The sequence below is a fragment of the Haematobia irritans genome, chromosome 1, assembly GCF_050003625.1.
Source record: "Haematobia irritans isolate KBUSLIRL chromosome 1, ASM5000362v1, whole genome shotgun sequence".
In the NCBI taxonomy this organism is placed as follows: Eukaryota; Metazoa; Arthropoda; class Insecta; order Diptera; family Muscidae; genus Haematobia; species Haematobia irritans.
The window spans coordinates 71,485,426-71,509,686 of record NC_134397.1 but is presented as its reverse complement, the minus strand read 5'-3'; the positions used below and the strand labels follow the sequence as shown (position 1 = coordinate 71,509,686).

Below are 24,261 nucleotides of genomic sequence, written 5' to 3'. Positions count from 1 at the left end.
TTATTGGTATAAAGAGTCATCGAGTCATCTTATGCAAATCCTCGATCGAGAAATAAAAATGGGAGTTCGGTCAACATATAGTCAAGAAATAAAATTGACTTGTCGATCAAAATGCGTTGCTGTCCCGATATGAACTCTACTCTGTATGTGCGGGATATGGGATACATGTTCAAAATCAGTGATGTACGCATATGAGTTCTTACGAAATAATTTCACAATAGTAAAAAATTCCTTAGGATGAAGAGTAAATTGTAAAGAAGCTCTTGTGCCACCCAAATAAATTCGGTGGAATAAAGAGGAGGAAAGTTTTTTTTATTTTTTTGAGAATCTCTGTACTTCTTTAAGCCTTTTTTTAAGCATGTAAAGAATTTCATATAAACCATAGTTCTTACTGTGATAATTACTCGTATACTGAACAAATATCTAAAATTCCCCACAAAAATCCCCAAATTTGTGGAAATTCCCCACCAAATCCCCAAGTCCCCAATTCAAAAAATTTGTCCCCATCCACGAAAAAATATCCCCGATTTGGGGAAAAATCCCCAATACTGGCAACACTGATTATCACCTCTCAGTAATGCCGGTCAGATTTCTGAGCGTTTTAAAAGTCCTGTAATTGCTTTCATCGCAATGGGCAATTTAAAAAGGAAATACCTTGGGAGCCACCGTGGTGCATTGATTAGCATGCCCGCCTTGCATACACAAGGTCGTGGGTTCGATTCGTGCTTCGACCGAACACCAAAAAGTTTTTCAGCGGTGGATTATCCCACCTCAGTAATGCTGGTGACATTTCTGAGGGTTTCAAAGCTTCTCTAAGTGGTTTCACTGCAATGTGGAACGCCGTTCGGACTCGGCTATAAAAAGGAGGTCCCTTGTCATTGAGCTTAACATGGAATCGGGCAGCCCTCAGTAATAAGAGAGAAGTTCACCAATGTAGTATCACAATGGACTGAATAGTCTAAGTGAGCCTGATACATCGGGCTGCCACCTAACCTAACCTTGGGATAGGAGGATATTCACCCCTTTGTGGTATCACAAACGAATGAATATTCTAAGTGAGCCTGAAATAATGGGTAGCGCCACTATACTTAACCTTCTTTCTTAAGGGTTGATCTTTTAAATTCGTTGGCTTTCCAGGTTTCAGTAGAGAGCCTACGATTATTTCATTAAAATAGAGAATGCTTTTCATTGGGACAATCAAAATGTTCATTTATTATATGAACTTTTTCATTAGTTCACAGAGAAATCATTACATTGAACAATAGTTACATTGACACAAGTTAAAAAAAAACGACATTTCATTAATATTCCGAAATTGTTTTGTTTTGTTATTGTTGGTTTTGTTCTTTAAGCATTGTTGATGTTTTTCATTGCAGCTTAAAACCATACATTGACTAAACTACAAGTGTAGCTTAACCAACAGAGGAAAAGAATGTTTGTCAAATTTATTTGGGCAAAGCCCTATAGACTGCAAGATGGTTGGATGGACGCACGTTTCGGAATTACCACATTCCTCATCAGCATCCTCTACTTGCAGCAAAACTATCAACCAATTATCAGAATAAATTCAGGCAGTTTATTAAACCCAACAAAAACCACACTTGAACCCTCCGAAAAAAGGTTTTACATTGATAGCCGGCTTATGCCGAAATAAATTCGAAACAACATATCTCTTTTCCTATGCCACTGTCAAATCATCGATTTGAATTCACATGGCTGGGTTTATGTATCAGTGCAGCCTACAACAATAGGAGATTCCGTTTTATCGTAAATTATTTTGGAAAAAGTCAGAGTATATGATACGACAAATTTTAACGAGGTGCAAAATTCATCTTTGGTTATTGAAATATTCAGAGTGTATCAACGAATATCGATGACAATAAATCACAATTTTTCTAATATTGTAAAACTTACCTGTGGTGGATCTGGTAACCCCTTGGTGAGAGTACGGAAATCTGCATAAGCTCCTGGAGCTTCCTCCTGCGGACGACCTTGTCCCGGTTGTGGACCACCCGGTGCACGCAAATGTTTTGCCCGCACCGTTACTCGATATTGAGTACTAGGAGCCAGACCGGTTATTGTGTGGCGATAGACGCCAGGTTTAACAGTGCGCACCTCGACATTATTTACACAAACTATATGCTGATGATTGGAGTTGGCTGGCAGCCAGGTTATGACGGCGGATGAACACGTTATATGTGTAGCTCGGACTGATGATGGACCCAAATGTGAGGTATCACGACCAATGATCATTGTACAGGCAGCATCACGTGATTGTTGGCGATTTTGTGTGAGACTACGTACACTAATGCGATGAGGCTGAAATCAAGATCATCATCCCCAATTATTAGATACTCTTGGTACGGCAACGAATGATTTACTTACCCGATTGGAATCCACGCCCTCTATAAGAGCACGTGTGCGTTCATTAGCTTTAACGGTTACTTTAAGTACTCCATCTACATATACATGATAGCTATCTATAAGATTATAACCACAGGGTTCCGGAGGAGACCAACCGATCAGGACACTCTTATTCAATTGCCTTTCTAATGTCAAATGTTTTGGAGCTGGCACTGTGGAATGGAACAATGGAAATGTTTACTCATTAATACTTATCTTAAACATTTTTACTACAAAACATTTGGTTCAAGCCTATATTGGAGGATATCTAGCCTTATATATTAACAAACATTTAAAAACATCTTACTTGCAAATAACAATTATCAAAAAACAAGTCATTGTTATTGGATGTTAGTGTAATTAAAAATTAGATTAGTATACATACACGAAATGATAATCACATCAATATATTATGAACCATTTGTTCACACTTGAAGCTTTTTTGAACAATAAATCGTGGGAAGTATTGATATTTTAAATAGTCATCCCTACGGTAGTACAGCGAAACCTCCCAAACTTAGACACTCTGAAAACCGGACAAATCTCAAATGTGGACAACATTTAGGCGACCGTGGATGTCGACCTTTCCGAGGTTTCACTGTATCTCCCACTTATTGAAGATATTCACATCGCAACTCCTGTCTTTATGTTGAAATGCGCTCCCCAGAGTATGACATTGTTGTTGAGCTTCGATTTTGTGATTCGCCTACAGCTATTCGATTTTCTATTTTCCTTCGATACTATTGTACAATTAATCTTCCATTGTGAACGAATGGTTCATAGAGTTTTGTATATCCTTACCATTATCACTAATATCATCCTGATCGTGTTCTAAGTCGGTATGGGATTCACTTAATCTAGCCAAATCCTCTTGGGTATGTGTGAGCAATGGATTATGTGGTGGCAATGAGGGCAATGACGTTGAATCACATTGCATGGACCCATCTTCGGCATCACGGAGGGTGGAAAGTACAGCTTGATGAAATTCCAATAAATCATCACCTAGAGTATTAAAAATAAATGAATTATTATCGAACAGTAATAAAATATTAAAATAAAGTGAGGAGGCTTACCTATTAGGCGCTGTACAAAGGAAGCGGGCACCAGGCCTCGTCTACCATCTAACAGCTCGGCATCAAGGTAACCACCCTGGGGTTCACCACTGGTCCAAACTAACAAATAATCACCAGCACATAGGGAGAGCTCACCCTCGGCATCCCTGTTAAAGATATTAGAAGCTCTAGAAAACAAATTGATCGGAAATCGAAAGAGATATACGTTAGGGCAGTGAGAAGATCCTAAATTAAGCAGTGTCCCATGCATAAAAAAACACAATCAGGTCAACATTCAAATCTCAGAAGCATTGCCCAAATGGGTTTAGATAAAGTAGGCGGTTCGTAACGTGACAAACTTTCGCCCAAGAAATTTTGCCGGACATTTGTTTGTCATCCTATACAATTACATCAATACAGAAACGCGCACCCTTCTCATCGGCAAGGAAAAAACGTAACCACACCCACGAAACACCATGCGTGCGAAAGCATAAAGTTCCATCACCCAGACATAAGGCCTAAAATTTCACTACTGCAATCTACGGATCTATAGTTCTATAACTGTGCTCTACTAAACCACAGGCGAGTGAACCCCTTTCAGCAATGATATCTTCGGAACTACATTTTCACCACTGAAATTTTGGATATACTGTACCACAACCAAGATCTGTGGATCTACAATTCCATCACGGGGTTTCCTACTGAAACCTTGAGACATACAGTGTCACCCCTGAGATCTTCGAATCTTTATACCGAACGCTATGACCTTAGGGCCTACAGTTTCACTCTTGAGATTTTCGAATCTACAGTTCCATCACTACCACCTTCGTGTCTGCATTTTCCATTACAGAATTTTCCATCACTTTCCTCCGGGTCTACAGTTCCTACGCTAAGACCTGTCGGTCTAATGTTCTAAGACAGACTTCCTCAGTGAAACTTTGAGGCCTACAGTTCCACCGTTGGGATTCTCGGATCTTTAGTTCCTGTACCAAGAAATTTTGGCCTACAATTCCACCGCTGATATCGAAGGATTTAAAAGCCCATCATTGAGTTTTCCACTAGAACCTTCGGACAGCAGTTCCATTACTGAGAACTTCGGACCTACAGTTCCATCACTTAGTTTCCACTGAAACCTTGGGGCCTACAGTTTCACCACTAAGGTCTTCGGATCTTTATATCGAACACTACGACCTTTGATCTTGCAGTTACATAATTAAAATCTTCGAATCTATAGTTCATTCACTACGAACATCGGACCTACATTTCCACCACTGATATCTGCGAATCTATAGCTCCTTTATTGAATTTTCACTGAAATCTGTTGAGAGCTGTGTATCTCTGATAAACCAGTAAGCAGTTCCATCACTATCACCTTCGGGCCTACAGTTCCCACACTGAGTTCCCCACTGAAACTTTGGGACAATTCCACCTGTGATATTTTCAGATCTATAGTTCAAGTACCAAGAACATCGGGTCCACAGTTCCACCACAATTCCACCGTTGAGACCCACGAATTAACAGTTTTATCACTGAGTTTCCCACTAGAACCTTCTGACTGCAGTTACATCACTGAGAACTGTGGATCTACAGTTCCATCACAGAGTTTCCATTGAAAACTTGGGGCCCACAGTGTCACCACTAAGATCTTCAGACTTTCATATCGAACTCTATGACCTTCGGGCCTACAGTTCCACCATTACGATATTCGAATGTTCCAACTCTGAGTTCCCCACTGAACTAAGTTTGGAATACCACCAGTGAGATTTTCAGATCTATAGTTCAAGTACCAAGAACCTCGGGCCTACAGTTCCCATTCTGAGATCTGCAGATTTACAGTTCCATCACTGTGTTTCCCATTGGAACCTTCGGACTGCAGTTCCATCACTGAGAACTTTGGATCTATAATTCCATCACTGAGTTTCTCACTGAAACTTTGGGAGCTATAGTTGCACGACTGAGAATACAATTCTAGTACTGAGAACTTTGGATCTACGGTTTCATCACTAAGCCCTTCGAACTACAGTTCGACCACTAGGATCTGCGGATTATTGCCGAGTTACCACTGAATCCTTGGGACCTACAGTTCCACCAGTGAGATCTTCATTCACTAAGATAGAGTTCAATCAATCGAGCCTACAATTCCACAATTGAGACATTCAGACCGTTCCACCACTGTGATCTACACATCGTCGTTCCCAGTAGATTAGCTAGTACAGTAATATGCATTGGTAGTCGTCAGTTACCTTTTACGAACCATCTGCAAGACAATGGTAATAACCAAATGTATATGCGCGAAGACATCTGAAATCTACAAATACACGAGTTCCCGTGGAACTAAAAAGCAACGAGAATATCAGTCCCCGATCAACTTTAAATTAATGAATAGAGTTCCCCCATTTCGAGAAATTCACCAACATCCAAACAATTACAACCTGAGATGGGGAGTTGATCACCTACAAATGAACTATTTCTCGGTCAACTACAAATTGAAAAATAAAAAAAAATTCCATCATCCACCCTGTGATGTTCAGTTCAACGACCCATCATTTACATATCGAAGAATTTATCAGTTTCCGATCATTAAAGAACCGAATATCTTAACTATCTATAAACTAATTAAAATGTATCCATGTACCATGTAGGTCCCGAGTTTCTTATCAGTCTCCCAATTTAACGATATCTTTAGTCTTCCAAAGCCTATTCTCTCACACAACAGTCGCCATGGATTTCCAAGAGTGAAGAATAGATGAGGCTGGACGCTATAAATTCAATCACAGACCGCACTCATCTCTTCGCCATGTGAATACGAAATAATATATTTTACGAGCATCTCTATGGTAAGTACTAAAATTTCTTTAGAAATTACACAATTTTGATACGAATTATTCCAAATTGTAGTAGAGGAACATACACGTATTTAAACATATTCAAAACTTAGGAAAAATAAACTTAAAAAGTATTTGGTGCAAAAATCAATTTCGACATCGAATGACAGGGTGCAATATTCATTTCCAATGAACTTCGTATGTTACAGTGCTAGATGCTGAATGAGAAATACTTACTCTGGTGGATCATATGGAAAACGAGCTATAAATACACAACAACGACCTTTTCCCGGTATATCCAGCATATCGACTTGTGGTTCACTAATGCCATTTAAATTGTGATTGCGAGCTAAATGAGGAAACGCAGAAATTACGAAAGAACAAAAAGAAATTTGGAAATGTTAAGAGTTTAGGAGGCAGAAGGAAATAAGCAGGTCTAAATTTTACACAATACATTAAGGTATAAAGCAATTGGACTAAAAGTAAGTAAGATATTGTCGAAAATTCTAATATCATGTAAAAGTCAGACCATTTTGTTGAATTAAATAAAGGAGTATAAATCCAGCATGTATAGAATATTTAACAAGATAACCAAATGTCTATCTGATGCTTACTAGTGCAGAATATACACTGAATCTTAACACTGTTTTTATATTATTTATCAACATAGTGGCAAAATTTTTATATAATTTATAAATATTCTTATTGCATCAAGTCGCAGGGGATTACAAAAGAAATGTAGCGGACCAATATTAGGTATAGTAGCATTTCCATAAATTAGGTTCCCGTTTTAACTTCTGGAACTACAATTTTCATCTTTTCTCTATAATATTTGGCACATGCGGTATACTCCAGAGTATAGATACGGTGCACCGGTAGCTTCCAGTTTACTAAGTATCTACTTGTATTTGTAGTTGAGTACAAACCCATATTCAATGCTACTGCTTAGCTACTATGTGAGTAAATAAGAGTGCCGAGATGCTAAAATCAATAGAGGAAAAAAATCATCTCTCTTTCTCTCCCTCTCTCTCACCCTCTATCTATCTAATAATGTGATGCCAACTTTTATCACATTACTTTAAGGCGTCTAGAAAAGCCACGTCGTGATTGTGTTCGCTTTATATTATTCTCACTTGTTAAAGATCTGATTTATGATTTGTAGTAGAAATAGTTCCTTGTCCGACATACATAGTCGTGGGTTCTAGCCCAGTTTTCAAGAAGCTATAATTTTGTTTTTAAAGGAAGGTTTATTCTCTACTAAGTTATGATCGTGATGTTTGTAGAAAACAACATTTCGATGGACTAGTAGACCACTTTCATGTAGCTCCGTTAGGCTTTAACTGACATTTAAGAGATAGTAAATTACAAATTTCTTCTCTCTGGTTAACTTTAACTGAAAAACTTTCAGCCGTTCAGCCGCTATATGTTAGTCCTGACTTATACATGAAATGAAAAAATTCACAGTCCTTTTATGCTGATTCGTCACAAAAATGCAAAAAATCGCATGTCGAACAAATCAAAATAACGGGATTTAGAAACATATAAGCACAATATGGCCTATAGGCAACATTGGCATGAGAGGGTTAAGTTACTAAATTACATATGGGATATATAGGTAAAATGATAGTACCGTTGGAAGTTCGTTGAAACTTCCGTTGGAAAGTTCGTTATCTATTCGTCGCATTCGCGGTCTCCGAGCCAGCTACACACCACAAATTACCGCGCTCGCTGCTACCCACTCACCGACACCGCAAGACCATCCAAGGAGCTGAGCGCCGACGGAATTTCAATAATTTAGCGTCAAGTACATGACTAAACTCCTCAATGGGTAAGATTATTCCATTACTGAAGTTAGCAGACAAGACACTAGAGGTACTACTCCTCCCCAGCCTTTTAGAGATTTTCCAGCTGCAAACCAACAACATGAATTCCGTAAAGTTCACACCACAACAACAGGTTTGCTTACAGCCCGAGCCGCGTCGCAAGACAGCGTGGCTTGACGTGACTCTTGGCCTATGGATACTGTCAACTTTGCCAAATTGTTCGAGGATATCGAAAACACGCCCCTGTCGGCAGGAGCCAAACGTTGGATTCTTAATTATCTGTGCAGACGCCAATCGTAGGAATTCAGAGGTAAATAGGCGTCGTAGAGGGAAACATGGAGATCCCCAAGGTGATATTGTGTCATATGCGGACGACTGTACAATCATGAAATCTGGGCCCCTAGTTGTTGACATTTGCGATGGGTTAAATATCTACCTTGTTGATCTGACCAGTTATTTCACGTCTATAAAATTTAAGATATTCGCCACCAAATTCTCAACCGCACTATTCATTATAGGGACAGCAGAAGTCCGTAGGCAGTTGAATGTCATCTTTATCTAGAGACGAAGATCGTCCCCGTACGCAGACACAATTACATGTTGTCAAAGCAGTATCTCCTGGGTTGTTATTGAAGTAACCATCAAAATCACCATCTTGTGGATAAGCAACCACCACCCAGAAATGTGAGTGTAGATCTTCACCTTCTAGAGCATAAGATCCAATGTTACAAAAGAGACCCTATAAATTAAGCACCATAACAGGCAGGTCTGAACAGGGCTGTGGAGTCGGTGTCTGAAGATTTTGCTGGCGACTCAGTCGGAGTCGTAGAAATTTTGCTCGACTAAACAAAATAGTTTTCACACCATACAAAATGTATTGAAATGGGTAAATTTCCACGGTGATATAAAAATGGTCGGATGACTGTAAATAATCGCGCTGCAGCTTCCATTGATGGAGATTTGTTTTATGTTTACTAATACTTTATACTAAAATAAGGGCTGTATTGGTCTATTTGATTAAGACGATATAGCGGTATCCTAGAATCCATCGTTCTGAATTTTAGTCTGGTATGTCAGGTACAAATATGGGTCATACCGGACAATTTTGTGAAATAGCATCTATCTTCGGAGTTGGATTCGTATTTCATGTCTGGCGTTGCTAAAAGGGCTAGCGTTTTTTTGTTAATATGGCCTTATTTTTTATATAAAACACACACAGAATTGTTTTTCTGATTTAATCACGAAATTATTTCATCCTATTATTTTTATTGAAATATCTTTAATAACGAAAATAATAGTATCAATCAGTGATGACAGTATTCGGGATTTTTCCCCAAATTGGAGATATTTTTTCGTGAATAGCGGATTTGTTGGGGGATTTTTTGGGATTTTTCGAGAAATCGATTTAATCTTTTTTAACAAAATTTTATTTCTATAGAAAATTTTCTCAAAATTTTATTCCCATCTAGAAAATTTTGTCAAAAGTTTTTTCTATGTGGAAATTTTTGTCAAAATTTTATTTCTATAGAAAATTTTCTCAAAATTTTATTTCTATAGAACATTTTGTTAAAATTTTATTTCTATAGGAAATTTTATTAAAATTTTATTTCCATAGAAAATTTTGTTAAAAATTTTATTTTATTTTTTATTTTAATTTGTCAAAATTTTCTCAAAATGTTATTTCTATAGAAAATTTTATCAAAATTTTATTCCTGTAGAACATTTTCTCAAAATGTTATTTCTATAGAAAATTTTCCAAAAATTTTGTTTCTATAGAAAATTTTGTCAAAAATTTATTTCTATAGAAAATTTTGTCAAAAATTTATTTCCATAGAAAATTTTGTCAAAATTTTATTTCTATAGAAAATTTTGTCAAAATTTTATTTCTATAGAAAATTTTGTGAAAATGTTATTTCTATGTAGAAAATTTTCTCAAAATGTTATTTCTATATAGAAAATTTTGTTACAAATTTATTTCTATATAGAAAATTTTGTCAGAAGTTTATTCCTATAGAAAATTTATGAAATACCTCTTTGCAAAATCTACCAAAACATCAAAAATTCTACCAATCTACCAAAAAATACCAATACCATTTCTGGTAGAATTCTACCAAATTTGGCAACGTGTTACCACCCAATTTGACTACTTCAATATTTAGAATTAAATTTTCGTTCATAAATACAAGGTGACCGAACTTCCATTTTCATATCTCCAGCATTGGGATTTTTGTGTACGTGGGGATTTTTGGGCACGAAAACATCATAATTTGGGGATAATAGCCAGCAAAATACTGGCAACACTGGTATCAATTACAGTTTTAATTGGACATTAAAAAATACTTGATTAAAAAATTAATTGATTTCATTAGCAAATTTCAATAAATTTAATTTAAGAATTTAATTGGGGTTGGTTGCAGGATTTTACTTCTTAAACTTGTGGAAACTTTTTTTGAAGTTTTGTATTTTTAGAAATTCTAGTGCTGAAGATTGTTGACTTGTGTCCTATTTTAAATTATTGGCCTGAAATTTGAAAAATAGAGTTTGTTTAGACCTGAGATTTGTCGGTGTAGAATGCGTGCCAAATTTGAAAATTAGTGTTCTCGGTGTTAGTAAATTCATATGCCATATAAAAATGTTTGTACCGGTCTATTTTTGGAACCCTCCACCACAGAATTACAATTGGAGTTCTATGAAAATGAGATCAAATTACATTACCCGGAGTCGGAGTCAAGGCTAATGAGAAATGCTGGAGACGGAGTTGGTGCCGGAGTCGAACATAATTTGCTCGACTCCACAGCCCTGGATACTGTAGGTGATTAGGTGGTTAGAAGCTGAAAGGTTAATTCTGTTTTCGGAATCCGATCACCGTCAGCATAGCACCGGAGGAAATATACCTTACAGGGAAATCCACGGAACTTTTACCAGACTAAGAGTGGCAAAGTCTTAGCCTATATTTGAAGCGTTTTTTATCTTAAATCTAAAGTTTCAATATTTAAGTTAATTTAAGGACAATTTCTTTAAATCAAAAATGAGTTTTTTTACTTTAATGAAAATTCAAAGACATGCGACATTAACGGAGGGACGCAAATTTGCAAAATGTGTGTCCTAAATTTAATGAAAAAAAATTTTGAAGCAAAGATTATGACTTTATTTTAATTAAAATTTCATTATTTTAAAGAAATTTGTCCTTAATATTTTGTAAATTTCGCATCATAAAATTTAGGATGCGTAATCTTTAATATCACGTAAATATTTTATTCAGTGTTGGGATCCACCGTGCTGCAATGGTTAGCATGCCCGCATACATAGGGTCCATAAGTGAAATCTCTTAATAACAATGCTGCTGAACAACTAATAATGCAATGGGAGACACCAATTAAAGAGATATAAACCTTCTTCCTTGGGATCCACCGTGCTGCAATGGTTAGCATGCCCGCCTTGCATACAAAGGATCGTCGGTTCAACCCCAAACACCAACAAGTTTTTCAACGGTGGATTATCGCCTCTCCGTAATGCCGATGACATTTCTGAGCATTTGAAAGCTTCTCTATATGGTTGCACCGCAATAAGGTTATATAAAAAGTAGGTCCCTTGTCATTGGGCTAAACACAGAATCGGTCAGCACTCAGTGATAAGAACTTAGAACTGCGACTGGGTGTCTCCGCAGCACACCCCTGGTTCACCTTTATGTGGAGACAAAGATCATCCCTGTGCAAAAGACACAAAGCAGTATCTCCTGGGTTGTTATCGCAGTAATCATCCAAACCACCATCTCATGGATACACAACCACCACCCAGGAACGTAAGGGTTGATATACATCATCTAGAGCGCGAGATCCAGCGTTACAAAAGAGAGCCTCTAGATCAAGCAGCGTACCAGGCAGGTTTGAACATGATTCATGAGGATACTGTTGCTGAAACGGTGAGCTGTTCTCGGAGTCCGTCCACCGCCCATAGCACCGGAGGAAAGAGGCCTTCCACGGCAGACGAGGGTAGTTTTAGCACAATTAAGATCAGGCAAGTGCAGCCGCCTCAATTCTTACTTATCAGTGATTGATAGCACCGTAGCTGACGTATGTCCAATTTGCAACCAAGGGCCACACGACACGCGTCATCTTTTCTCTTGCCCTGCTAAACCAACCCGACTTACCACCAGATCACTCTGGACGCACACCATCTTAGTCGCAGAGTTCCTCGATCTGGCCATAAGCTGAAGTACCAGAGCATATAACATAAAAGTGGATGAACTCACAATAAACTGTTACAACAACAACAACAATAGAGAAGTTCACCACTGTGGTATCACAATGGACTGAATAGTCAAGTGAGCCTAGAAATATCGGGCTGCCACTATACCTAACCTAATCCTTAACCTAAAAAAACAGTGATCAATTCCGCCAATAAATTGAGATTCAAACTTAACTTCAAATCCTTTGGATTTTTTTCAGAAGGATTATTTTATCCTGGATAATATTATTTCAAGGATATGATTGACTTAGTTAACCCAAAATTTTCCTTAAAAATGCGATATCAGAAAGGCGCAAACAAGCGGCCCATTCTCGGCTAGAAAATGCTTATAATGCTAATTTACAAAAAAAAAATTTTTCATGTACACTTGATGAGAGACAACTTTTCTTATGTATTTTGATCTGCTGAATTCGAAAAAAAATTTAAAAAAAAAAATTATGGAACAGTTTTTTATATACCCCGTTATTTTTAGTTTTTCGCTCTTTTTTCACTAAACAAATTATATCTCGAGTTAGATATAGTTGTTGGTACTTAAATGAAAGGTATTAAGATGACGAATAATCGTTTATAATTGGATCTGTGATAAGTTCAGTGGTTCAAAAAATATCGATGCGAGAAAGACAAATTTTCAAAAACATCGTATTTTACAATGGACCTTTTCCGTGTCACATTTTGGTTATTAACACCCATTTTCATACAGCTCCGTTAGTGCTACGTTAGCTAAAAACAAGTATATATGGCCGTAAGTTCAGCCAGGCCGAATCTTGTGTACCCTCCACCATGTATTGCGTACACGCAAAGAAAAAAAACGTTTGGAAAACGTGTACCGAAAACGTTTTTCTTTTGTTAGAGTTTTTTGAATTGCTTCGAAAATTTTAAACTTTTATCAACAAAAAAATTCGTTTGTTACAAATTTTTTATTTTTTCAATAAAAAAAAGTTATTTTTGAAACAACAACAGAGTCCATTTCGTTTATATCAAACACTGTTCTTTTCTGACTTTTGGTCTTTAATAAAACACATTTTACAGTTCAAAATATAATATAGTACAATGTAATGTTGAACATTTTTTTCGGAAACTTCCGAACATATGTAGAATGTATGTAAAAAAAAAAAAAACTTTGGTCGAAGCAGGGATCGAACCCACGACCCTTGGCATGAGAGTCAGACGTAGCAACCACTGCTCCACGGTGCCAAACTAAATGTTTGTTTCTGTTAAATAAACTTTGTTTATTCGGTTCGTGGGCGCCGCAAGCTATGCTATATAAATATAACTTATATGGATATTTATCTATTGATGACCATAACAGGTACATAGCTCAGTGGTTAGTGTGTTGGCTTACAAAGTGCATGGTCCGCGGTTCGATTCTCCGTCCAGGCGAAAGGTAAAAAAATTTTAAAAATTTATAAAATCGTATAATTTCTTCTACATTGTTTGTATTACAGAAAAAGGTGCTAAGAACTAAAAATCTTCGTGGAAGTGAGAAAGATGTGAGGGAAAATGCAATTAGCCAGAAAAAATTTTTTTTTGAGTTAGTCTTTATGAAATTGTTTTTACATCCTGGAAAAGAATAAACGTTTATCACAAAAAGTATATACTTTTCTTCCAAATACACTTCCTTACAGCGAAAAGCAAATGAGAAACGAACTTTGTTTGTCTAAAATTTCGTTTGGGAGGAAAGAATTATTTTTTTGCGTGTAGAAACTTCTACGAAAGACTGTCATCCACAATCGAATTACTTGGGTTGGTATCTTAAATCGTTTTCTAAATTGTGAGTTAGTCCATACGTGGTATATATTCGACAAAAAAGCATAAGCGTAGGAAGGCCTCTGGGGAAGGGGCTTAGACCCCCCAGAAAAAATTTAGCCCCCCCCCAGAATTTGAAAACCTATTTACGATTTTACATTTTTATAAAAATTAAGTATATACAACCGCACAAAGTTCTGCTAAAGACTTTCATGCACAATCGGATTACTTGGGTTGTGGTAGCAGTTGCCGATGGCAATGTTTGAAGTCTGATATTTATGAAATAGAGCTGTGATTGAACTTATGGTTTAGTTGAATAACTAACAGCCTGTTTCCGTATGTCGAACGAGTTCAATCGATCGACTGAAATGCATAGAAACAGCTGTTTTTTGGTTATAAATTCAGATGTTTGTTTCCATTTTAGTCGATCCACAGAGCTCATTCGACATACATAAACAGGCTGTAAAACTCCTTTATTATATTGTTTAGTCTGGTTTAGTCATCTTAATTAAAAAATAGTAATTGGTATTAAAACTATTCTTTCATAAATTAATATCTTAATAATGCTGCAAAAAAGCGTCGCCAAAAAAGAAGTGAAAATGTTCTTTTTGGGTCCGGAAGTGGTGCAAAATTGGCGGAGAAGCGATGAATGGAATAGGAACTCGTCATAGAACGAATGTCCACCGTTTCAACAGCCGTTGCAATAAATTTGCATCACTTCTCTTACGGTGTGATCCATATCATTGTGTGATATTTTCCCAAATAAATAATTTTTATTTATTCGTTTTTTATTTGATTTTTGGTCGAACTTTTGTTAGAATTATATTAATATTTATAAAGACCTCGAGCTTCAAGAAACATTAATTTATAATATTTTTTATATTTTTTTATGATTTTTAATGCATTCTAACGTTTGTTTGAATATTTTCAAAAATTATCGATTTTTGTATAATGGATTTAGCATTTTTGTGGCAAAATTTGAGTAATTTTTACCATTTTATTTATTCTTACTCTTTTTTTTAAACTATTTGAAAAAACAAAACAAAAACTACGCATTAAAATAGGAAAAAACTGAAGTAAAAAACTTCCTGTGTAGTTAATATAATTAACTTCTTTGTGAGGACATTTTTGGAAGAGCTTTTAAAGTTGTGTTTTTAAAACAAATCCCAATTTTTTTGCTGGGAAAAGTGTGGAACTACTTTTAGTTGCTTTATTATATATTATTTTGATGTCTATTTTTTTATTCTTTTTTATGAAATAAAACAATAATTGAACCTATAAGTTCAGTCTATAAATTTTTGTGTGATTGGGGATCGATTTATCTGAGGGCTATATACGAGTATAATTATAGACCGATATGGACCTAGTTAGGCATGGTTGTTAACGGCCATATACTAGCACAATGTACCAAATGTCAACTAACTCGGATGAAATTTGCTCCTCCAAGAGGCTCCAAAACCAAATCTCGGGATCGGGTTATATGGGGGCTATATATGATTATGGACTGATATGGACCACTTTTGGCATGGTTGTTAAATATCATATACTACCACCACGTACCAAATTTCAACCAGATCGGATGAATTTTGCTTCTCCAAAAGGCACCGGAGGTCAAATCTGGGGATCGGTTTATATGGGGGCTATATATAATTATGGACTGATATGAACCAATTCATGCATGGTTGTTGGATACCATATACTAACATCACGTACCAAATTTCAATCGAATCGGATGAAATTTACTCTTCCATGGGGCTCCGGAGGTCAAATCTGGGGATCGGTTTATATGGGGGCTATATGGACCGATGTGGACTAACACCATGTGCCAAATTTCAGCCGGATCGGATGAAATTCGCTTCTCTTAGAGGCTCCACAAGCCAAATCGGGGAATCGGTTTATATGGGACTATATATAATTATTGACCGATGTGGACCAATTTTTGCATAGTTGTTAGAGACCCTATACTAACACCATGCACCAAATTTCATTCTCTTAGAGGGTCCGCAAGCCAAATCTGGGGATCGGTTTATATGGGGCTATATATAATTATGGACCGATGTGGACCAATTTTTGCATGCTTGTAAATGACCATATACTAACACCATGTACCAAATTTCAGCCGGATCGGATGAAATTTCCTTCTCTTAGAGGCTCCGAAACCAAAATTTCGTACCACGTACCAAATTTCAACCAGATCGGATGAATTGTGCTTCTCCAAAAGGCACCGGGTCAAATCTGGGAATCGGTTTATATCGGGGCTATATATAATTATGGACTGATATGAACCAATTCATGCATGGTTGTTGGATACCATATACTAACATCACGTACCAAATTTCAACCGAATCGGATGAATTTTGATCTTCCAAAGGGCTCTGGAGGTCAAATCGGGGGATCGGTTTATATGGGGGCTATATGGACCGATGTGGACCAATTTTTGCATGGTTGTTAGAGACCATATACTAACACCATGTGCCAAATTTCAGACGGATCGGATGAAAATTGCGTCTCTTAGAGGGTCTGCAAGCCAAAGTTGGGGGTTCGTTTATATGGGGGCTATACGTAAAAGTGGACCGATATGGCCCATTTGCAATACTATCCGACCTACATCAATAACAACTACTTGTGCCAAGCTTCAAGTCGATAGCTTGTTTCGTTCGGAAGTTAGCGTGATTTCAACAGACGGACGGACATGCTCAGATCGACTTTATGGGGTCTTAGAGCAATATTTCGATGTGTTACAAACGGAATGACAAAGTTAATATACCCCCATCCTATGGTGGAGGGTATAACAATTTTAAACGTACTAACGGCATATTTGTCTCTTTGCCTACACGCAAAAAAAATTGTGATTCAATTACGAAATTAATTGATCCAATTAATTTTTAATTGAAATGTCTTCAATCACAGAAATGATAGTATCAATTAAAAAATTAATTGAAGGTCAATTAAAAAGTTAATTGATCCAATTAAAAAATTAATTGATACTATTATTTTTGTGATTGATTTTTGTTTCAATTAAAAAATTTGTTGAATCAATTAAATTTTTAATTGAATATTTTTTAAAACTCAATTAAAATTTTAATTGGAAAAATGTTCGTGAAATTTTTTTGTGTGTATATATTCATATGCCAGTTAGAAACTTAACAGCTGATTTTTTTCGGTTAAAGTTATCCGGAGAAATGATATCTGCACAACATGGTACTACATGAAAATGGTCGTAAATATAGTAAATTTAATGGTTAGAATGATATATGAACAATTTTGCGCTGTAAGGTTTTTAAAATATTTTCTATTAACACCCATTTTCTTGAAGCTCCATTAGTGCTCCGTTAACTAACGAACGGTTAAACTGTGTCATGGCTTTAAACTACCATCTTCCCTATATATTAGGAACTTAATTGCCGACAAATTGTCAGTTAAAGTTATCCGGAGAGAAGATATTTGGAATTTAGTTTTTGTTAACTGGCAGTTAAAGCCTAACGGAGCTACATGAAAATTGCCATAATTCTAATATATATATTTTTTCAAATATTTCTTTGCACTAAATTTAAAAAATTTTCTATACAAGATCAGTGTGAAATAAAATTTCCAACAAAATGGTTTGACTCTTATTTATACATAAACAATTTCTATAAAACTATATACAATACTCACTTTCTAAGTCCAAGGGAGCCAAGGCCAAGCCACTACGACTATGTAGCATACTATCCTGGAATTCATCTAAACCCCAGGTATTAGGTGGTATAGGTGAGCAAGGCGAACTACGATTACCATAACGAGTAAGTGGTATATCCATTTCGTCCAGCATTTTCATTTTAGTGGCATTACGTATGGCTGCCGATGTAAAGGGATATGAGGCTGACGATGCCACGTCCAGAAATGAAGGCGGTGGACCAAAAGTATTTTGCATGCCAGCTAAACCACTGACACCACCTCCCAGGCCATAAAGCGATGCTGTGCCGGCCAGGCCCGAACCCAGGCCACTCAGACCAGCTGTACCCAACAGAGCACTTGTATCCAAGCCCATAGAAGGATGCGTTAACGAGGCACCCAATGGTGGTATCCCTGTTGCAGCGCCGGTACCACTTAAGCCCAGCGCTGAATAGCTGTTGGTGCCCGTCGGTAGATTATGCGAGTTCAGCGAGAGTATAGGCATAGTTGTGCTCTGTAAATTGTATAGTTGTATTGTGCCACGCTATTATATCAATTGACCATTTGTTGGTTATAGTTTTTGTATAGGTGAGGAGGATAATTCAAGGTCATTCAAAAAAAAAAGCGGTTACAAATGCCACAAGATTTAAATTTTATTTACAAAAATTTGGGGCATATTGCAAGGATTTGGTATTTCAATTAAGTTTTTTAGTTAATTTTTGTATTGTTAGTAATTTGGTAGGTTGTTTTTTTTGTTTTTGTAGTTGTTGAATTTGATACAATTATAGTGATGTTTTAGTTTTGTTGCATTTTCACAATTTGTGGATTTTTGTTTTTAATTGTAGATTAGATTAAACATACATATATATAGTATTTGTTTTTGTATATATATATTTACAATCACACAGAATACAGACACACGCACAAATAGACGATGTATTTTGTTTTTTGCAAAAAAAAAATACAACAATTGTAGTTGTAATTATATTAAAATGCCACAGGCACACGTATATAGACGCATATAAAATACCAGAAAAAAAATAAACGTATATAGATATGTATACACACACATATGTTATTTAACACACGCACATACATACATACGGAAACATAGATGTATGTATGTATGTTAGAATATTTTTTTATTGAGAGCGAGAGATGAAAGCGATAGTTGTTTGTTTTGTTTAGGTTTAGGTTTGTGTTGGCAAAGAAAAGGAAGAACCACACCGTTTACCATAGTCACAGGAAACGGATATGAAATTTGTATCACACCAAACACAAGTGCACACACACACACACATACACGCACTCAAGCAACCACCCGACCATTCAAAAAGATACAATCGGCCCCCACACACACACACACATACACACAATGCAAAAGTAACGTTGACAGTTATACAGAACACAAGTTTTTTTTTCAGTATGGAGAGCAAGAGAAAGTAAAAATATGGGAAATGGAGAGAAATATGTTTTTTTTGTCATGGTGGCATGTGTATGTTTTAGAGACAGAGAGGAGAACGTAGAGAAAAAAAACACGAGAATAAAAACATATGACGACAGCACATACAAAAGACAGGAAAAAGTAGAAAAAAAGAAAGAGAAATCAAATTGAAATTGGTTTTCCTTCCTTCGTTGTTGGTTTTGTTGGATTCAAAGAGAGAATGTTAGTGGAAAGCAGTTGTTTTTAGTTTAAGTTTTTGATTTTTTTTTTTTTTGTAGTTGTTGTTAGTTAGTTTAGAGGTTTTCAGTTTTATTTTTAGTTACAAGTGAAAGAGGCAACGAGTAGCGAATTTGCAACGATGTCTGATTGTCGTCATCGTTAATGAACTTTTTTTTTGGTTTTTGATGTGACTGACTGAAGGATGAACAGACTGAAGAAGATTGACTCGGGCGAACGAGAGAAAGTGAAAAGTTTCCATTTTAGCAATAGAAGCAGAATGATAAGCTTTTCTTATGATATATGTATGGAGCTCTAGAAACCATTAATAAAAAAGAAAACAAAACTATGAAAGATGGTGTAACAATTGTCCCAAAATACAAACAAACAACAAAACTAAATGAAAGTGTGTACACAGTAGATGGTCATTAGTGGGCAACCATGATTGACCAAAAGGAGTTCTAGCAATATAGAAATAACTTAACTTCCATGCAAATAGACAGCTTAAGTAAAGGAATTTATTACGTACACACACACACAGTCAATAATATTCATACAAATAGAAAATTCATACATTTTTTCATAGAGAGAAAATAAAATTATTGCAAAGCCAAAAACAAAAACAAAATTTTATTAAAAGCACAGCTTGATATCTTATACAATTTTAGATACCAAAAAAGCCCAGTTAGTAATTCTATTGGCAATATCATTTAAATCTACTGATCACTGCAAATATATATATAACATTATAAAAAGCGATTTTTTTGGTTTTTATCACGAAATTATTTTTTTTTCTAAAATTTTTAATTTAAATTGTTTCATGAAAATGATAATATCAATCAACGATACCAACTAAAAATGTAATTGACCCAATTTAATATTTATATGATTCAATTATGTCATATACACATATATATTTTGATACAACAAAATTAATTAAATCAATTAATTTGTATACCTTCCACCATAGGATTAACTTTGTCATTCCGTTTGTAACACATCGAAGACCCCATAAAGTATTATATTCTGGGTGGTGGTGAAATTCTGAGTCGATCTGAGCATGTCCGTCCGTCCGTCTGTTGAAATCACGCTAACTTCCGAACGAAACAAGCTATCGACTTGAAACTTGGCACGAGTAGTTGTTATTGATGTAGGTCGGATGGTATTGCAGATAGGCGATATCGGTCCACTTTTACGTATAGCTCCCATATAAACGGCTTGCTCCCCAAATTTGGCTTGCGAATCCTCTAAGAGAAGCAAATTTCATCCGATCCGGCTGAAATTTGGTACATGGTGTTAGTATATAGTCTCTAACAATCATGCAAAAATTGGTCCACATCGGTCCATAATTATATGTAGCCCCCCCCCAGATTTGGCTTGCAGAGCCTCTAAGAGAAGCAAATTTCATCCGATCCGGCTGAAATTTGGTACATGGTGTTAGTATATAGTCTCTAACAATCATGCAAAAATTGGTACACATCGGTCCATAATTATATATAGCCTCCATATAAACCGATCCTCAGATTTGGCTTGCGGAGCCTCTAAGAGAAGCAAATTTCATCCGATCCGGCTGAAATTGGGTACATGGTGTACGTATATGGTCTCTAACAACCACTCAAAAAGTGGTCAATATCGGTCCATAATTATATATAGTCGCCATATAAATCGATCACCAGATTTGAACTCCGGAGCCTCTTGGAAGACCAAAATTCATCTGATGCAGTTCAAATTTGGTACGTGGTGTTAATATATGGCCTCAAAAACCCATGCAAAAATTGGTCGAAATCGGTCCATAATTATATATAATATAAACCGATCCCCAGATTTGACCTCCGGTGCCTTTTGGAGAAGCAAAATTCATCCGATCTGGTTGAAATTTGGTACGTGGTGGTAGTATATGATATTTAACAATCATGCCAAAAGTAGTCTATATCAGTCCATAATCATATATAGCCCCCATATAAACAGATCCAGAGATTTGGTTTTGGAGCCTCTTGGAGGAGCAAATTTCATCTCAGTCAGTTGAAATTTGGTGCATTGTGCTAGTATACGGCCGTTAACAACCATGCCTAACTAGGTCCATATCGGTCTATAGTTATAGATAAATCGATCCACAATCACACAAAAATTGGTTCATATCAAGTTCATAAGTGTACATAGCCCCCACATAAGCGACCCCCATATTTCAATTCTGGCTCTCTACGTATCGTGCAAAAAGTCCATATCGATTCGTAATTATTTGTAGACTTACCTATACATAACTTTTTTGTCTAATATATACCACGTATGGACTAACTCACAATTTAGAAAACGATGTTAGGAAGTTTTAAGATACCACAACCCAAATAATTCGATTGTGGATGACATTCTTTCGTAGAAGTTTCTACGCAATCCATGGGTACATAATAATTTTTCACTGTGAACATTTGATTTTTTGCAGCTGTTTTGCGATTTCCGCCCATAGTGCATCGTAGGGATTGTAATCAGAATCAAAAGTTCACTTATCGGTCTATAGATTATTTTAAAATTCGGAAAAGCCACCCTCCAGGAAATTAGTGCAAATTGCCTCTAACATACCTATCACAGGACACAATGCTCCAGTTTGTTATAATTTTTAAATTTTCATATAATTGATTGATTTGTCCTGATACTAAAATCTAATAAGATCTACACATTTACTGAAATAAAATTTTCAGAATAATCTGTTGTTCAATCTATTCCTAGAGTTCTTCATTTATGGTGCGATTCGGATTCTCAAAATGGAATAGGTTCCCAAGAATTTGCACCAGAGGGGTTCATGAGGATCTGTCTATGGGGTAGTCCTTCTAAGTTGTCCCACGACGTGTCCTTCGAAATGGGTTAAAGTTGTGTTCTGAAGTGTAAATTTACCCCGTCAATGAAAAACCCATGTTACAATGACCGATCCCTTCATTACTTTTTGAACCGACACACCAGGGACTAGTCCGTAGTTGGTCCTGGGTTTGATCAATTTCCCGTAATCGGGAAATCACTTCTTGAGTTGCTTGTTTTTTCATTATTATGAATAAAAAAAAACAAATTTGCAATTCTCTTAATTAGAAGCGTGAAATAACACAAATCCAAAGTCAGACTGGGAAGATTTTTGTAAAGACAAACAGTAAAATTTTAATTTTTTGGTAAACTTGAAGGGAAATAGACCAAAGCAACAATTCAAATAATTTATTTTCTTGAAAAGTATTATTTTCTTAAACGATAATGCGAATTTAATACCGGCCTTTAATCTAGTTGACATTTCCACATAACACCCTAACACCCTCACACATTATCACATTGGTTTTATTTTATTATATTTATAACCCTAAATTAGATCAATGACATAAATGTTGTCACCAAATCGCTGTTTTTCTTCTAATCGCAATAATCTCAATGACTGTAAACGCCACTTATTAAAAATACAAAACAATAGGGTACAACTGACTACTGACCCCTGTAATTACAGCAGTTTATTTCGTCGTAGCCCTATTATTATAGTTGTTTGTGGGCCGAAATTGAAATGTCCTTTTAAAATCCTTAATAATATCAATCAAATGAAGCTAATCGCAATTGAGTCGAAATTACATCAGATAACCATGAACTAAATTCCGATACGCGATAAACAATAACAGTTATAGCTCATATGTTAGTCACATATATAATTCATATACTCGTACATATGCAATATGTGTTGCCAACACACACACAATCTTGTCAAAACATATGTTTATTTGCCTAAGTACATCACAAATACATTACTTAAAATCTAATGTTGTTATTGTTTGTAATATTTTAAATGATTCGTTGCGTTTAAGTCTACACGCTCACAAAAAATCGCTTCTGTAACATATACTCCCAAACATATTTTGCTTCAAGCATATACATTTTTGGGTATTGCCCAAACATTTATATGTTTGATCTCTTCCAATATATAATATGTTTGAAAGCATATTGGTCTAAACAATATATGTTTGGGTAGTCTAAGTTCCAAACATTTTGTATTTTTGCATCCAAATTCAATAATGTTGTCTTCCAAAAAACAATATGTTATTATGTGAACATATAATATGTTTGGAAGCATTTTGCACCCAAAAATATTATAGGCTTAAAAAAAATTTCCAAAACAATATTGTGCTCAAAATTTTATTTATTTATTTATATATTTACAATCATAATGAATTATGAAAATAAACAGGTAATATAGGTGCTAACAACATAGGTTTTCGACCTGAATGCTCAAAGTTTTGTTTCTGCCCAATTGTATATTCCCCCACATCTTTCTCACTTCCACGAGATTTTTTAGTTCTTAGCACCTTTTTCTGTAATACAAACATTGTAGAAGAAATTATTCAATTGTATGATTTTTTTATTTTAATTTTACCTTTTGCCGGACGGGGATTCGAACAGCGGACCACACAGTTTGTAAGGATCAAAGAAGTAGCTGATCAATTGCCCAAGGAAAAATAAAATGTTAATTTTGTAATAACAAGCAACAACCACCAACTTAATTCAATATCGCTCCCTGTTAAATAGCGCTCCAAGCTACTAAACACATATATGTTTATAGGCTATTTCTAAATTAATATATGTTTGCATCCAAGCATATTATATTTACAAACATTTTATGTCCCAAACATAATATGTTCTAACATATTAACATATATGTCCCAAACATGTTATGCTAGTTTATGAACATTATATGCTTGCACTCAAAAATATTGTGTTTAAAAATTTGTGTTCCAAACATATAATGTTTATAGCCAAACATATGAAAAACAGTCTTTTTCATCCGTGTAGAGACTGTGTACAGATAGTTCTCAAATAACACAGTATGGAAT

The 24,261-nt window shown here is 35.7% G+C and overlaps 1 protein-coding gene across 1 annotated transcript in view; it reads right to left on the bottom strand.

The window, feature by feature from the left end:
* Positions 1–24,261, bottom strand: part of Rbp (RIMS binding protein) — a 270,060-nt gene that overhangs the window by 68,017 nt on the left and 177,782 nt on the right. Inside the window, exons 7-12 of the mRNA XM_075290727.1 lie at positions 17,755–18,295; positions 6,518–6,629; positions 3,477–3,622; positions 3,205–3,405; positions 2,386–2,576; positions 1,915–2,319 (exon numbers count right to left, since the gene is read on the bottom strand). Of these exons, the coding sequence (XP_075146842.1) occupies positions 1,915–2,319; positions 2,386–2,576; positions 3,205–3,405; positions 3,477–3,622; positions 6,518–6,629; positions 17,755–18,295 (1,596 nt within the window). The remainder of the gene's footprint in view (positions 1–1,914; positions 2,320–2,385; positions 2,577–3,204; positions 3,406–3,476; positions 3,623–6,517; positions 6,630–17,754; positions 18,296–24,261) is intronic.